Here is a 17512-nt window from a genome sequence, read left to right as displayed (position 1 = left end):
CAGGAAATGAGGAAATTGAATTAGAAGTAAAACGATTGGAGAAAAGAAAATAAGCAGCCAGGAATGAGGTTAGTTCACAGAGTAAATCAGGCACTCCATGTTTGTTACTTTGACCACAGATTTGGCTCTCAGCTTCCCAACAGTCAAAGAATGAACAAAATGTGATTCTCGGCATTTAGAAGACATAATTTTAAGGCAACCAGTGGCTCAGGACAGATACAACTATTCTTGGTATTGAGATCAGAAGATCTATTTTCCAGAGGCCTAAAATATTAATGAGAGCAGCCAATTTTCATAAAGATCTTACTAAATGTTAGGAACCGTGATGAACGATTCAGCAAGATGACTATTGTTAGTAACCCCTCCCCCACATTTTCTCTTTTACAAATAGAGGAACTAAGAGATGTTAAGTAAGTAGGTCACTGAAGTAAATTTAATTAGTGAGGGCAGATTTGGGATTCTAAGAGTTGTGCTGACTTCAAAGCTAGCCTTCTAAGCATGGCCTCCTCTGAGTAGTTGCACATGGACTCAATCACTGAACATTCTTGACCATTCAACAAGAACTCTCTTTACCCAACATAATACAATCCCCACTGCTCCCTCCCATCATACCTGTGTCTTGTTTTCTTCTTAGCTCTAGGTGAGAATTTTCATAATCAATCATTTGCATTATATTGTTTGTCTGTTTCCTGTTACCCTTTAGGGAACACAGATCTAATGATCTTATCGTGTTTGCTATTGTTTCTCTAAAGTAGATTAAACTACTATGCACAAGGCATTCAGTATTACTCTGAATGAATGAGTCTCTTGAGGAGGACGCTTTGGGTCTCCATTCAAACCTTTGCAATCCTGTTGTAGAGAGAACCAATTCTTCTTCAGTCCCCATGATTTACCTGATACACTAATCACTGGAAATCTATTGTCTCCTTTTACTTGCCTCGTCATCATTTAGATAGCTTCAGATTTTATTTTGGTTTGGTTTTATAAAAGTTAAACTTAAGTCATAGATGGTAATATCCCTTGTTGCACATAACAAAATTTTTTATGCATTTGCCTGTAAATAATGTTGCTTTTTTTTTAAACTTAAATCCAGAACTTTGCCTAGCAGTTCATTCATTCAGTTTAGATTGTGCTAATCACTTTCAACGACTCAGTTTCTAAAAAGAGAGCATGTTAAAAAAAGAAAGAGTTCAAATAAATGGTTTCAAAAAAATGGTTTAAAGCACGCACACGCACACACACACACACACACACACACACACACACACACACACACACAGAGAGAGAGAGAGAGAGAGAGAGAGAGAGAGAGAGAGAGAGTAACCCTCTGAACTTATTCTCCTTTGAGGATTTCTTGAACTAGACACACCCAAACATACCCAGAACCCTAATCTATTCTGGACAGTTGTTTATCTCTAATAATACCGTCCAGGAACCTCCACTCTTACTATGCTGATGTGTAAGACTAGAGCTTTGGCTCTCATCAACTGGCTCTGGAATTTTTCCAGAGTGGATTTTTATAATCATGGAATTTTCCCCGTGAACATTTGACCTTTCCCTCAGAGAGGAGTCTTTGTTCCCTCTTTCTGTCTTTGAAGTTATTCTTTGTGTCTCATTGTAGCAGTTCAAAGACTAACTGGTGAGATGTAGGCTAGGTGGAAAGGTATGGGGTCAGCTTGCCTTCTTCCTTTTCTGATTTTAAAAGATCCAACTATGGAAGCTGCATAAGGAAAGAAGCAACACGGATGTAAACATGGAGTGAACTGGAAAGAAGTCACAGGGATATAAACATAGAGCGAATTGGACTTTCTTCTTCCGAAAATCACAAAACGTGGAAAACATCTAAAATTTAAGGTTCCTACCAATCCCTTCTGTATGAAAATACGGTCATAAATGACAAAAGTAAGACATATTTTAATGTTATTCTGACCCAGTGGGTATATTCAGCAGTGAAAATAATCAAAAGTATTTGAAAGTGACTAATAAAAAAAAAAACCTAAGAAAAGGGTTTTTCTTCTTACTCCAAAGAAAATGGTTAAATAGAATGTTTTCTAAATTTATTTCTTTCTATTAGTTTTCTTTCTTCTCTCTCTCTTCTTTCTCCTTCCCTTTTCTTTCCTTGACTCTGTCTTCCTAGTGCTGGGATAACAAAGTGTGTGCCCTGCTGGCTCTCTTTGGGACACTGGGCCATTGCTGTGATATTGTGACAGCTTTGAATGAGGTTGTTTGGTTTGGTGTTTGGTTTATACAGATAATTCTACCTCCAATCTTCCTTAACTTGTCTCTGTGGCTTCTGCTTTGTTACATATCTCTGATACCAATATCTTTCTTTTCGAGCTCTAAGAGCTAAATGTTTCGAGCTCTTTGTTCCTGGGAGAAAGTGGAGAGAACCTGACTAGAAGCGTTCTCATTCGATTTCCACATTGGCCCTGACAGCTGTTTCCTTAGGATCAGCGCCTTCATCTATCAATGCTGGTCCTCAGACTCCAGGGACTACATCGCTTTTAATAATAAAAATAGGATAAATACACAAGGCAATGATTAGCACTCACATCTTAAACCCCTGCTGTGACTGCCGATTTCCCATGATTCACTGCCTCCGAGTCCTCAGAGTGCCAATAACACTGAGTCAAGACGCCACAGACGATCTTCCCTGATTATATTAAGTACTTTAGAGGGAAGAGATACATATAAGGTCAAGAAGCCAAGCTTGCTGATATAAGAAAACTTTCCTCTTGACAACACACCTACTCGTCCATAGTGACTAAGAAGATGGTAGAAAAATGTTTCTACCATCTGACGTTTCTAAAATCGTCTCCTGAATCCCTGGCTCAAGGAGGCTTTCTAACCTCCCAGTGTCTACCAGCTCTAGCATAGGATGATGTCATTATGCAGCAAGGCAGGTCCAGGATAAAGTGAAGCCTATCATTGGATGAGTAGGAAGGGTAGGTGGGGGGAAAAGTCTAGGAAGGAGAGAGGAGGAGAAGTGGGAGAATAAAGATGGAGACGACGGAGCAGGATGACCCAGATCCAGGTGGACTAGGTCAACTTTATCTTGTCCTGGTGGGCAGTTTATATCTTTATTAATTGGCAATGAATTTATTGCATAGATGTATTGTAGATTGAGAATTTAACATATAAATCTAATTGTTAAACTACAAATTTCTAGAGCTTTGATTTTACTGGGCTACAAGGGATGTGAGCAAAGTTCCCAGTGGGCAGAGAGACAGCCTCTCTCAGTTCTGGAAGCTGTGCTAGGCTATAGAATGCCTGGTGCTAGCATGGTGTGGTGCCATGCTAGAACAACCCGTGGAATGCTATGTGTGTGTCAGGCATGGTAACAACCAGCCAAGGGGACAGTGTGTGAAAGCGCTTGGCTGGGGGAGAAACAGCCAGAGCACTCAGTGCACTGGACTTCCTCAGATCTGCAGATCCTCGAAGAGGAATGAGAACTCGTGGGAACCGGTTCTGCCACTTTTTTATTTTTACCAAAACACTCCAGATCTTAGGTTAGTTTGCTGCTAGTCTGAGTGTCTGTTGTGTTATCTAGTATCTTGATGACTAGCATGTGGGAGTGTAGACACATCACTATGTTGTTATTGCTTATTGTGCAGTTACCACCTTCAACACACTGCATGCGGGATAAGTGTTTGGATGTGTTCCCTCACAGATGCTCTGGACCTCTAGGAAGTGCGTACTCCCCCCTCCCCCATTTTAAAGCCAACAAAACAATACATCACAGAGAAAGTACAGGAAAGTATAGTTAGACCCAGTGTCAACACAGTGTGTGTCATACTTTCTGGACAGAATGTCGACATTTTTGCCCTGCTTACTACTTTGGTAGCCGTATACACTTCCTTCATTGAAGATTTGAGACCAGTGGGCTGGTGAATAGTGGAAGACACAAATAGGGGCCAAATACAGTGATATGCACGCATGAAAATGCCACAGCTAAAACCGTTATTTTATATACCAACTACAAATTAATCAAAAATCTATATAACGTGCAGTTTCAATATGTAGAGAGCAAAACCTTCATGGAGAAAATATCCTTCCCTGAGATAAGCTCATCAAATATTAATGATAAGATCTGAGCAGTTGCTGTGGGAAGAATACCTTATTAATCAGATGCTTTATTTCTAATTCTCCGTTTGGGAGTTACCTGCCTTAAGGGAAAGAATGTGCCATGAGTATGTCAACACATTCAACTTCACTCTAAAGCTCTCGTCGTCCATCTTCACTGTCAGCTTGACTGGATTTAGAATGTGTCTCAGTCAGGGTTTCTATTCCTGCACAAACATCATGACCCAGAAGCAAGCTGGGGAGGAAAGGGTTTACTCAGCTTACACTCCCCATTGCTGTTCATCACCAAAGGAAGTCAGGACTGGAACTCAAGCAGGTCAGGAAGCAGGAGCTGATGCAGAGGCCATGGAGGGATGTTGCTTACTGGCTTGCTTCCCCTGGCTTGCTCAGCTTGCTCTCTTATAAAACCCAGGACTACCAGGCCAGGGATGGCACCACCCACAATGGGCTGGGCCCTCCCCCTTGATCACTCGTTGAGAAAATGCCTTACAGCTGGGTCTCATGGAGGCATTTCCTCCAGGGAGGCTCCTCTCTCTGCGATAACTCCAGCGTGTGTCAGGTCGACACACAGACCCAGCCAGTGCACCATGGAAACATGCTCTTGGCTACCACGATACTTCCTTAAAGCTGTAAGTGAAGATGGAAGACCCTCCCTGAATGTGGGTGACATCATCCCATGGGCTGGGGCTCTGGACTGACTCAGGAGGAGACAGAGAGCTGAGTACCAGCATCCATCAGTCTCTGCTTCCTTCCTATGAGCACAGGGTGACCAGTGGCCATAGGCTCTTGTCCCCATGACTCCCCTGCCATCATCAACTATCCAGCCCAAATGAGTTGAAGGAACTCTTTCTCTACTTAAGCTGTATTGGTCATGTGTTTTGTCACAGGAATGAGGCAAGTGATACAATAAGGAATTGCCATCAGTTGCTAGAAATGTGTTAAAATAATTTGTATATTTGTGCATATATAAGAAATACATGTATCCATCTTTATCTGTGTGACACTAATAGTTACCTCCTTAGAAATTGTTTTCATTCCTTTCCTTCTTTATGTTTTCCAAATAGTCTATGGACACACCACACAGACATATGCACACATACACATACACACATAGATGCACACACACATAGAGACACACAGAGATACAGACACAGACAGACAGATGACAAACAGACACGCCTTTTGTAACTGGAGCAACATAATGTTAATTTATTCTCTGTCCACAAGGGAACTCAGTATAATTAGGCAGCCAAGTTTCTTTTTAGTACGATAAACTATTACACTAGCTCTCCTAAGATTTCAGTCATGGTAACACTGAGTGTGCCTGATCTAAAATAGGCAGATGCACTCAGTGGTCCACTGTGGCAACATCGCTTCGACACCACTGAAGCTTAGCATTTAGCATTTTCAGAGTTTGTTCCAGATCGGCCTTGCTGCTCTCATAGTTAGAAATGGAGAAAAGCAACAGATGGTGACAATGTAACAGTCAGGAGGCCACGCTCAAGAGTGCAACTTCTATTCGGAGATTATTCTGTAAGGTTATAGTAATATCTGTGGCCGTATGAGCAAGCACACAGCTTCTCAAAATCACAAAGATTTGGGATCAAAATGGGGGTAATTACGTAAGATCTTAAGATTTAATAGAAAGTATTCATGTTAGGTTAAGAGCAGGTGTTCAACGGAATTTCGGGAGGAGACTGCAGAGTTTTTGTTTCTAAACCATTCCACAACTTAAAATCTAACACTGTTCTATCTTTCGTTATTTGTGGATCAAGTCCGGCAGCTGTGAATTCTGGGATTGAACTAAGCAGTCACCAAAACACTGAATTTTTGCATTCATCTCACCAGAGGTTACAGATACAAAAGAAAAGGTTCTTGTTATTTTTGACAGACTTAGCTTTTATTCAATGTGAACAGAAAAAAAATACAAAATGAGAGCGCATGTCGAGGGAGCCAGTGAGATATCTCAGAGCAGAAAGCCCTCGTCACCTGGGCTCGGTCCCTGGGACCTGTAGAAAGGTGGAAGGAGAGAGCCACACCACAGAATCGTCTCTGGCTCCCAGCGTCCGGCTGTGCCGTGCTTGCCCCTGACTCATGCAATAAGAGTAAGGAAGAAAGATAAATGATGTGCTGTGAATAAGTTCTAAAGTGACCTCGTTCTCTTGATAGAAACTATTTACAAGCTTTGGAATCCCTGCCTTTCCTTATCCATTCTTTTTTTTTCCCACCCGGAAGCCAATGGGCTGGGTATTTTAATAGATGCCAGAGATACAGGAGGGAGGAGACAGAAAAATCACAATGATTTAGAGCATACATTTTAGTCACGGGATAAATAAAGGAATACATGGAAAATGGTAACCAGATGACCAGAAACACTGTAAATAAACACTGTTTGCAGGAGGGTGGACACTGGCATCTTTAGACATTTTTTTTTAATGGAGAGACATTTTCACCCTGTGACTTGTTTCTTGTCATATTTTCATTTCTTATATAAGCTCGGCTATCTTTATGATGTCTCCTTTTCCATTCATGTACTTGAGTCTATGTATTTCAAGTTGTTCTTTATCTAGCCTCCTTGCATAATTTTTAAGACTAAATTTTTTTCTATTATATTGTAGTCTTGTCTCCTTATCATCATAGCACTGTAGACTTTGTACTCACGCTTTTGACGTCTGGCGACTTTAAAAACATGAGTTATGGGATTTGTTTTGATCGTATTTTCCTTCTTCCCAACTCTTGCCAGATCTACCCCTATGTCCCTATCCACCCAACTTTATGCCTGCCCCCGTCAGATACACCGAGACCAGTTTTTGCTCTTAGGCCACACACCCTTTAAGAAAGCTAACCACTGCTCCTTCCTTTTCCGCCAACTATCAAATATCAATAACTTCTCAGCTATGGGTGAAACTTCTTGCCAAGCTTGGCCTTCCATTCTGGGATTTTGATCTGGTCTGAGTTTGTGCAGGCCTTGTATGTACGACCACCCCTTCAGTGAGCTCATTTGTATAACCACCCTGTTGCATTTAGAAAAACACTATCTCCTTGGAGTCACGGTAATTGAAAGGCTTTCAAAGGCCTGCATTTTGCCTACCATTCGCTCAGGAACGAGCTCAGATTGTTGCTCCACCCTACCCAAGCCCCGCTGCTTCCAACCCTAAATTCATGTAGCATCAAGAAGTATATGGGCTGCGGGAAGTTTCACAGATTTGAAGCTTTGGTGGGATATAACGCAATAGTCCCGATAGATTTCACTGAAGCATAGCCCTTTACCTTGACATGCAGCTTTAGGACATATTCTCAGCACCTTATTCCTATCAGAGCGAATTTATTCTCTTTCTGAAGGGTTTCTGGGGGAGTTTCAGAGTGGCCTTTGTCATTCATTCTGTGTAGAAATGCTTTTAAGTTCCGTCTCTCTGTTTTCAATGTTTCTTGATGGGCATACCATGTTTTCAGAAACAGCCTACACTAAGACTCAGGGAACATTGAGGAAGAAGGGGCAGAAAGACTATAAGAGCCAGGGGATCAGCAGATTTGCTGCTGTGAGATTGTATCTTCTAAACATGTCAGAGACTACACCCCAAAACCTCACCAGCCTGACAGCCTAAACATGAGCTGAACATGGACAACAATTGACATGCTAGCATGCTAATGTGGATGGAGGAAAGTCCATGGGGCATCAACCCTATGCAAAGAACTACGAGAAATAAAGAAATGAGATGGGTAGGAACAGCCTTCCCAGGAAAAGCATACTGCAAGAGTCATTGCTAAAAACATATACACACAAGTGCCATTATACAGGCTGAGTAGGTTGTATTTATGTACTGAGGAATATATACCACACACATAACAATTTGATTGATAAAATATGAGATCATGAATCTGAAAGAGGGCAAGGAGGCATTTATGGAAGAATTTAAGAAGGAAAAAGGGAAGGGAGGGTGATGTAACTACATTATAACATCAGGAATAAAAAGAAATAATAAAAAATGAAAACCCATATTATCTGCGTTATCACACAGTGAACTATTTGTGGTGTGTGTTCCACCTTTTCTGGTTTAATAGTGTTCAAATTTGATCACAGGTAGCATCCTCTCCCATGTGTAGCTTATAGGCGTTTAGGGAAAGCCCTGGGAGGAACACCTGAGGTTTAAGTTCATGTGATGAGTCCAGGCTCATTGTTTGGTGTCAAAGTCTTCAAGGACAGAAGCCCATGGAGTTACTGAACGTTGTGAAACATCCCTTCTGCCTAAGTATGATCCTGCAAGAACAGAGCCTATGCTGTTTAACAGAAAGAAGATAACCATTCTGAGAGTGTGCCACCTTGGAAAGTAGAACCGGGAGGTCACTCTCACAGTTCAGGCCCGTAGCCAAGCATACCTAAGGTGTCATGTCCTACAGAAGTACTCATACTTCAGCCAACACACTCTGTTAGTTTGTGTTGAAGTTTTGGTCAGTTGAAACAAAATATTTATAACTAATACATCTTCCTTGACATGGTGGAATTTCAGCACTATACATATTGTTCAATTCTATCTTGTGAAACATTCATTGCACAAGTATAAAATTGTGATTAAGTTAATCTTTCTATAGAAAAGAATCTAATTGTTTTCTACATCATACATACTGGCTGGTTTTATGTGTAAACTTGACTCAAGCTGGAGTTATCACGGAGAAAGGAGCCTCCCTTGAGGAAATGCCTCATGAGATCCAGCTGTAAGGCATTTTCTCAATTAGTGATCAGTGAGGGAGGGCCCAGCCCATTGTGGGTGGTGCCAACCCTGGGCTAGTGGTCCTGGGTTCTGTAAGAAAGCAGGCTGAGCAAGCTAGAGGAAGCAAGCCAGTAAGCAGCACCCCTTCATGGCATCTGCATAAGCTCCTGCCTTCAAGTTCCTGCCCTGTGTGAGTTCCTGTCCTGACTTCCTGTGGTGATGATCAGAAATGTGGAAGTGTAAGCTGAATAAACCCTTTCCTCCCCAATTTGCTTCTTGGTCATGATGTTTTGTGCAGGAATAGAAACCCTGACTAAGACATCATACAACATTGTAAATGTTATACATTTCTTTCCTTAGTAAAGCCAAGATGATAGAGTTCTCAAAGTCTATAAATAACACCTAAGGATTAGTTATTTATTTACAAAGAGAGTCTCAACAGCTGGTCAGAAGAACAAGCTGAAGTGTGGCTCAAACCATAGGCTTCAGATATCACTGGAAGCCTGTTATCCCTGATAGTCTTGGCAAGTTAAATTTCTTAAAAGAGTATTTGCAAGAATGGCCATAGAGCACATAAAGACAGGGAAAAAAAAAAAAAGAAAATCACAGACAATTTCCTTGATGAATTTAAATGCAAAAGATTTCAATGAAATACTTGCAAACCCAATTCAGGAACACATCAAAAAAGGCCATTCACCATGATCACAGCTGAGATGTGGGCACGATTCAATACATGTTGATCAGTGATTGTTACAAATTATGTAAGTGGACTAAAGGACAAAAACCACTTTATGATCTCAGTGGAAACAGAAGGCTTTTAGAGAATACAACATCCTTTCATGTTAAAAGACCTACAGAAACTTGGAATAGAAGGAACATATTCCAGTATACCAAGCTTCAAACACATGCCTATAGCAGACATTATTTTAAATGGGGGAAATCACCTCGGGAGTCAATGAAACTCTTAAGTCTTCAAAGTGCAGAGACTAAGTGGCTGATAGCGCTTAGTTATAGATATCAACCTGTCACCCTCCTTCTGGGCTCAGGGAACATGGAGAGAAGTATCGAGAAACTTTGTCTTCTGGATTTGACCAGCCTGTTGTACACATGAACCCACAGCAACTGAAGTTGCTCGCACAGGACCTACACTACATTAGGCCGGTTAAAGTGCAAACATAGTGATGGCGTGTGGCAGTTTTAGAACTATTGGTAGGTGGTGGCTTCTGGAGGAGGGAAAGCCACTTTTGTTTGGTGAGTAGCCACTGGTAAATTGCCCATGCCTTCATGAATGCCCTTGGAGCCATATGCCTATGGGTATTACTGATTGGACTCAGTGGGCTAAAAATTGAAAATGAAAGTGGGAAAGAAGACAAGAAGTTGTCATCATGATATTTGGGGGTGGGTATTCAGAGTAGAATTGGAGGGAGAGTACAGAGTGGACACAATTAAGAAACAGTATGTGTGTTAGTGTGTATGTATGTATGTATGTTTGAGTGTATATATCCATACATGCACACACACATATACATATATATATATGTATACATATATATTACATTTCCAAAGACTAATTAAAATGTACTTTTTCAAAGAAACAGTAGATATTCCCCCTGAGTGCTGGTCTGGGTAAGAATGACCAAGAAACAAGCCACAGCATTCTAGGTATCTCATGGGGACCTCATACAGAAGAACATTTTACCACTGTCTTAATGTATTCAAGAAAAACTCCCAATGTACCTTTCTTTTTCTGTCTCCCTTTTTTAGCTTCTCCAACTTCTTCCCCCTTCTATACATTAAGCACACTCTATGAAGCAAGATGTCATCACTCTACCCACAGCTCTTCTCACTTACCTATAATAGCCCGCCGTCATGTATTCCACAGATTTACCTGCTCCAGAGTTTCCCAGGTTTTTGGCCAGGTTATACTGCTGTTGACTCAATAACATATGCAGACCTGGAAGAGCCTGGACCCAACTCAATCCCACCACTTGTGCGCATGCTCCTGCAGTGCGCATGCTCCTGCAGTCTCTTCTTCCCGATAAACAGCCCGGCGGCCTGACAAGCATCCTGGGAATCCAGTGTTGGGTGCCACAGAATTTCTAGTGCACATTTGGCTAATGCCTATCTATGTCTTACCTCAGGTCGGACTTGGAACCCTTTGATTTCCCCATCTATATTGTATTTGCACAGACAATAGCGTCTTCACAGAGTTTCTAGAATGTAATTATTGTTCCTTGGGATAAACGTATTCATTGTGTTGTTCTTCCATAGAACAAATAAACTATAAATTTTCTCAATTAGAGAAGAAAAGGAAATAAAAGAAAAAAACATTTGTGGACAAATCTCTTAAGGAATTTCTTTATTGTGGCCCTAATTAGGAATCAGGAAGGTGAGGAAGTGCCCATCCTTCTTAAATTTCTCAGTCTAAACCTCATTGCCAATAATATCAGAAAGAGGAGCACGGACTAAACATTGGAAGACAAAATGAGAGTTGTTCCCATCTGACTGGGAGCTCTTAGAAGCTACATATACATTTCAGAGGTTTAGTATAGCTTTTAACCATTTCAGTAGAAGACATTTCAGGCATTTACTCTGTTAATGGGACTGATACTTATTAATACTGCTCATTTTGTATTTGTAAGACTAAACAATAATTCATCAATATCACCGAAATATTCCCTAAAGAAAAAAGGCCAGATAAGTGTTTGTGTACAGTGTATTTGTGTCAAGCTAGGTTTGTTTTGAACACAGAAACACATACGTAAATCTTGTACACACAACACACCAGCTATCCCACCAGAACTGTTAAACTGTTGATGAATTATGTTTTGCATTGTGTATGATCTATTCTTAAATTGCTTTTCAGGAAAGAGTGCCCCACAATCATACTTATGCTTAGGTATACGTCACACTGTTTTAGAAGCATCCGAGCATTATTGATTTATATGAAAAATAACTCCACCTCCCCAGTTTTCCTAGGAAATCACCGTTGCATAACTAATGTAAGTGGTTTTGTACAAACCGTTTTGGCAATTTCAGTTGTGATTCACTGTGAGAGGTAATATGAACAACGGGTGCATTGCAAAGTTGGTTAAGTACCCGCTGAGGAGCAAATGTTATAAGGGATGCTTAGGAATCGCGCTGTGTTTATTTTGCTTGTTCGATGGTTAAGGAAGAGTATAAGTAACCCAAAACAATATCCCCAAACCCACCCCTGGGTGGATTTCACTTTGAAAATTATTTTTGCTGCAGGCTAGACAGAATTCATGCAGCAAAAGCACCTTTTGCCTTTGTATCATCATCCCTCAAAGGACAAAGCAATGCTTCTTCATACATCCCTAAACTATGCATAGCCTAAAAGTAAACTGACCTTCCAGAATTTCTAATGTATGACTCTTCTTGTCTGTAATAGTAAATTAACTAGATAGTATGTAGCATTAAAAAAGTAGACCAGACTTCTTGAACTGTAAATCACAGTAACGTAGGCTTTGATGGCTATAGGACAACAATAACCAGTGCATAAGACAGGCATTTCCAGATACAGAGACACGGTTGGCATCACCCATCCTCGGCACATAGACTGGGTACTGACTCTCACCCTTATAACTTCTGTTTGTCTTAAAGGAAAAATTCTCAGCCTTATGGGAGATCAAACAACCTACAGGAAGAGTTCTTACGCTGCCACTTTGTGATTTCTATTATTCCCTTATTTTAATTCCTGGCATTTTTCTCCCCTGCCATTTCTCAAGCATGAACAAACACTGTCTCATTTATCTGTTTTTCTAGATACCCTAAATGACAACTGTGTTACGTAGATACTCAATACATATTAAATGTCAATGAATAGATGCCTGTTTATTATCATTGAAAAAGATTATACATACATATACATATATATGTAGATAGATAGATAGATAGATAGATAGATAGATATGACAAGTGCAGTTCAATTTAGTCATGTTATGAATAGGAGTTATCACAAAATAAACATAGTTTCACTGAATTACATTAAGTCAATTAAGTGAATTACCCAAAGTCAAATTATTTAAATTTTAACAGAAATCGAAAAACATTTAGTTACAGATTTGTATGAGTTTTGCTTTTGTTATAATTTTAAAATGAGTATTTAAATTAGTTCAATTATTTTGGTATTTCAATCCATGCATATACTATTTTGAAGGGTTTATTTGGCTATGTGGCTCCGGCTGACTTTGAACTGATGACAATCCTCCTCAAACCAGTATGAGAGAGCACAGTATAAAAAGAGATTTAACCACAGAATGGATTTTCATATAACACTTCCACTGCTTGAGAAATCCTAGTTGGGTTATCTCTTCTGGGATTATGGTATCATACAAATGTTAATGCCTGCCCAGTGATATCAGGAATATTATTATACATAACTTTCTTCCAACCAATTTTATTTACTCCAGTGACTGAACACTACTCATTAATCTCCCCCATAAGAACTCTCTGTTTCAATTTTCTCCTCTTTTGTTACAACCCGAGTAAAGATCTTTGGCAATTGCTACTTATTTACACACGCTGATAATAGGCCTTGCCTTTAAGAATGTATTACACAGAGGACAGGAGGCTCTGTATATGATATGGTCTGATTCAATAGTAAAGCCTTCCTAATATGATCTTTATTTCTCTGCATATGCATGTTTTAGACCATGCCTTAGACTATGAGAAGATGACATACAAAAATCTTACTTCATGGGGAAGGGACATAATGAGTAGCAAAGAAACTATATCAGAGAATGAGAAATTCTCTGGTAAGTCATCATTGAGAGCTAATACTAAGTGTTCACAATTAGCCTCTTTTCATTTTCTAGTATCAATCACAGGGAGGAACATCAGCACTAGCGCTAACAGCAGCCTCAGTATCATCATCAACATCAGGACCAGCATCAGTGCCGGGTAACTTGGTACTTACCACCACAATCACATTTGCTGCTGGAATTGGGAGATTTTCTATTTCGAGGTCTTGACCAGATGCAGCCAACAGATTAAGAGATGGGTCATATGCAGGTCTAGGAAATGCTGAATCAACGATCTGGTGACGTTTGCTTATTTGAACTTCTGAGGGGGCGGGGTAGTTGTGTTTATATGCCTCTTGAGCGATATCCAGGCTCTTCTTAATGTCTTGGGAATGGTCATAAATGAACATGGGTTTCCAACTCTTCTTTTGACGAATAGCCAAAAAGTGGTCATTGTTCCTGGAAAAACACCCTACAAGACAAAGAACCAAAAAGAAATAAAAGATACTGTCCAGAAAAACATGAGAATATATAATATATATGTATATATATGTGTGTGTGTATGTGTGTGTGTTTGTGTCTGTATGTGTGCATGTGGGTGCATGTGCCTGTGGATTACAGAGTTAACACTGGGTATTATCCTCAATAGTTCCCTATCTTGTCTTTTGCGCCAGAACCTCAGACTAAACCTGGATTCACGAGTTCAGTGAGACTGGCAGGGGTCCTCTGTCTCCCCAGAGCTGAGCTCATAGCCATACTTTCCACTCCTGACTTTTTTGGGGGTGCATTGGGGACCTAAATTCAGCTTCCCATTCTTGGGCAGCAGGCATTTTACTGACAAAGGTGTCTCCACGGTGTCCCTTCCTTCATCTCCATGGTGTCCCTTCCTTCTTTTATCTAAACCTACAGCACCGGGGTTGGCCTCGTTTGGTGTCCTGTCTGGGTGACCTGTTTGCTTCTCAAATGCTAAATGTATTGATTTTAAGCTTTCTTTGTTTTTGTTGATGACCATATACACAATTATAAGAATTCTTATAGAAACTATTAATATAAAATTTTTACCTCATGCTTATAGCTATTTTAGCAGATTAGTTTAGGTCACCAAAAGCAGAGGTCGGAGTGTGCTCATGACAACACTTTCGGATTGTCTGATAGCAGCCTTACTCATCGTACCATAAAATTATATATGTTTCTCAGCCTTTCTCTTGACTAAATAGTGCTATGTGAAACTATAGCTCCACTGGTCGGTGACTCACGTATATAACCTTGCGTTCACCATTGGTAATGACTTAGATAGGGTTGATGTAGTAGGAGTATGATATAGAAACCATGTGTTAAAGAGCAACATCATAAAAGAATTTTTGCTCTCTTATAAAAGGAGAACACTATGGTCATCTCTGAACTTCTGTGTAGTAGAGAAACAATTTTCAACCTTATTATAGTTGTTGCTATTAAAAATGGTTTGGTTTTAGCAATTGAACCTAAACACTAACAAGTACATTTATTATTTCTCCTGTGAGACAAATATTCTTTGAATTTAATAACCATTGCTCTGATTAATCAATAACCATAGAGGGAAGTAGATATTATATTTAATTTAAAAATTATTGCCTGGCTAATCAATACATTACAAAGGCAAAAATGCAATCTACTTTTTGATAGAAAAAGAGAGGAACAGGTTAAAACACAGTAATGCTACCAATATAGGTACCCCAGATTTGCTTGTGGCCAAGTAACATGAGCAATTATTTCTGCATTTAGCATGTCTTTTTGCAGACCAGTTTTCTTTTATCTTTAATCCGTTATGTCTTGTTTTATAAATCTCAAATATTAACAAACCCAATTCAACACCATCACCATGTTCAATATAGTCTTTGTGTCCCCAAATTGTAAGGTGTACTCCTTGGTAGGACAGTCTATATCTGAAGTTAGAGTCCCAGGATGATTTAAATACAGAATATGTCTTCATCACAACAACAATCTTTAAATGGGCAGTCTTAGAAACCCTCAACCAAGACAAATATTTTCAATTCTATTTTTCAACGCCAAGGTAACCATTTCATCACAATTTTTCATAATACCAGACTCCATTTCTCAGAGAGGAGATGAAAAGTTGTAGAAACCCGTCTTGGACACTCAATACCATCCAAATGACTACTTTGTAGCTAGAAAGTTGATCTACATCCAGTATGCTTCAGTACTGGTCTCTGTTAATAAAATGGCAAGAACAATAACACTGAAACCCTGTTTTAAATCTCATGATAGTAATATGTTCTTAAGGATTATTTAACTTCCAAATGTGAAGAATTCTTATTTCATCCAGAAAAGCAAGGTATAGCTCTTTCAAAGGTCATCACTATTTAACCATCATCTTTACCAAACTATGATATCTTAAAAATACTAAATTATGAAATGTACGCTAAATGAATAGAGCTGAAAACAATAAATTTTTGAGGGAGGTAATCCAGACCTAGAATGGTAAATATTATAGATAAGTTATGTGATCAAATGTGGGTGCTAGCTTTGAATTTTTAAATATTTAGGTTTTATTTGCAACATCCACAGAGGTGAGGAAACTAGTAAGAGTATGGCAGGTGAGATTTAGGAGGAGAAAATAAAAGCAATGGGATCAAGACTTAAAGGAATTAGTGGAACAGCAAGGGTTAAATAGCTGTGGGGAGTTAGATGGCAAGTTAGAGAAAGGGATGTGAGAAGAGATAAATGACACTAAGGGCCTTTAAAAATAATTCGGGAACATACTACTTACCGCACAAGCTTCTTAATGCGTGTGTACACACACACACACACACACACACACACACACACACACACAGAGAGAGAGAGAGAGAGAGAGAGAGAGAGAGAGAGAGAGAGAGAGAGAGAGAGAATTAAAGTGTAGCTACCTGATGATGGATTGACAGCACAAGCACACGTAGTAAATGTCATAGGCAAACAAATCAAAATCCCACTGCCAGGAATTGGCCACCTCTCTTGGTATTGTCAGCAGTGAGGAGTCATAGACTGGTATACATTATAAACTATTGCTGATGCTATTGGTTATTCTCCAAGTAGAACTGAATTTCTGAAGAAATCCTGTATTTGGGAATAAAAATATTCATAGGAGGAGATACGGAGACAAAGTTTGGAATAGAGACTGAAGGAATGGCCATTCAGAGCCTGCCCCAACTGGGGATCCAGCCCACATACATATAGCCACCAAACCCAGACAATATTGCAATGCCAAGAAGTGCATGCTGACAGGAGCCTGATATGGTTGTCTCCTGAGAGGCTGTGCTAGAGCATGACAAATACAGAGGCGAATGCTCACAGACAACCATTGAACTGAGAATGGGGTCCCCATTGGAGGAGTTAGAGAAAGAATGGAAGGAGCTGAAGGCGTTTGCAACTCCATAAGAACAACGATGCCAACCTGACAGACCCCGCCAGAGCTCCAAAGAGCACACATGGACAGACCATGGCTCCAACTGCATATGTAGCAGAGGATGGCCTTGTTGGGCACCAATGGGACGAGAAGGCCTTGGTCCTGCCAAGGTTTGATGCTCTAGTGTAGGGGACTGCCAGGATGGGGAGGTGGGAAGGGGTAGGTGGTTGCATGGAGGAAAGGGGATAACATTTGAAATATAAATAAAATATATCCAACAAGAAAATAAATCCTGTATTTGAGTCACAGAACATGGAATAATAAGCTAGTTCCAATCTGGAAGCGTCATCCCTAGAGATAGCTTTCAGGGTGTTAGAAGGTGCTATATGTACTACTGGAGGAGAGAAGCAGTCATCAGTCTTACCCACATGTGAACCCTACCCATTACCCATGTGAATGCCTATCTTAGGAAGACAGCTCACCGTGTAACAGTGGCACAAACACCACTGGAGTAGCCAACCACTTTCTAACTGGACATAAGTCTTGTGCCACAAGATGAAACCCTCATCGGGCAC

At 40.0% G+C, this 17512-nt stretch overlaps 1 protein-coding gene across 1 annotated transcript in view; it reads right to left on the bottom strand.

Annotated features, from left to right (window-relative positions):
• The window catches only part of Ptprr (protein tyrosine phosphatase, receptor type, R), a 267001-nt gene that overhangs the window by 225420 nt on the left and 24069 nt on the right, over nucleotides 1–17512 (bottom strand). The window contains exon 2 of the mRNA NM_053594.2: nucleotides 13732–14027. Within this exon, the coding sequence (NP_446046.2) occupies nucleotides 13732–14027 (296 nt within the window). The remainder of the gene's footprint in view (nucleotides 1–13731; nucleotides 14028–17512) is intronic.

Source organism: Rattus norvegicus, chromosome 7 (genome assembly GCF_021556685.1).
Source record: "Rattus norvegicus strain SHRSP/BbbUtx chromosome 7, alternate assembly SHRSP_T2T, whole genome shotgun sequence".
Classification (NCBI taxonomy): domain Eukaryota; kingdom Metazoa; phylum Chordata; class Mammalia; order Rodentia; family Muridae; genus Rattus; species Rattus norvegicus.
Note: the sequence above shows the minus strand (reverse complement) of the source record. Positions and strands in the feature narration are given on the sequence as shown.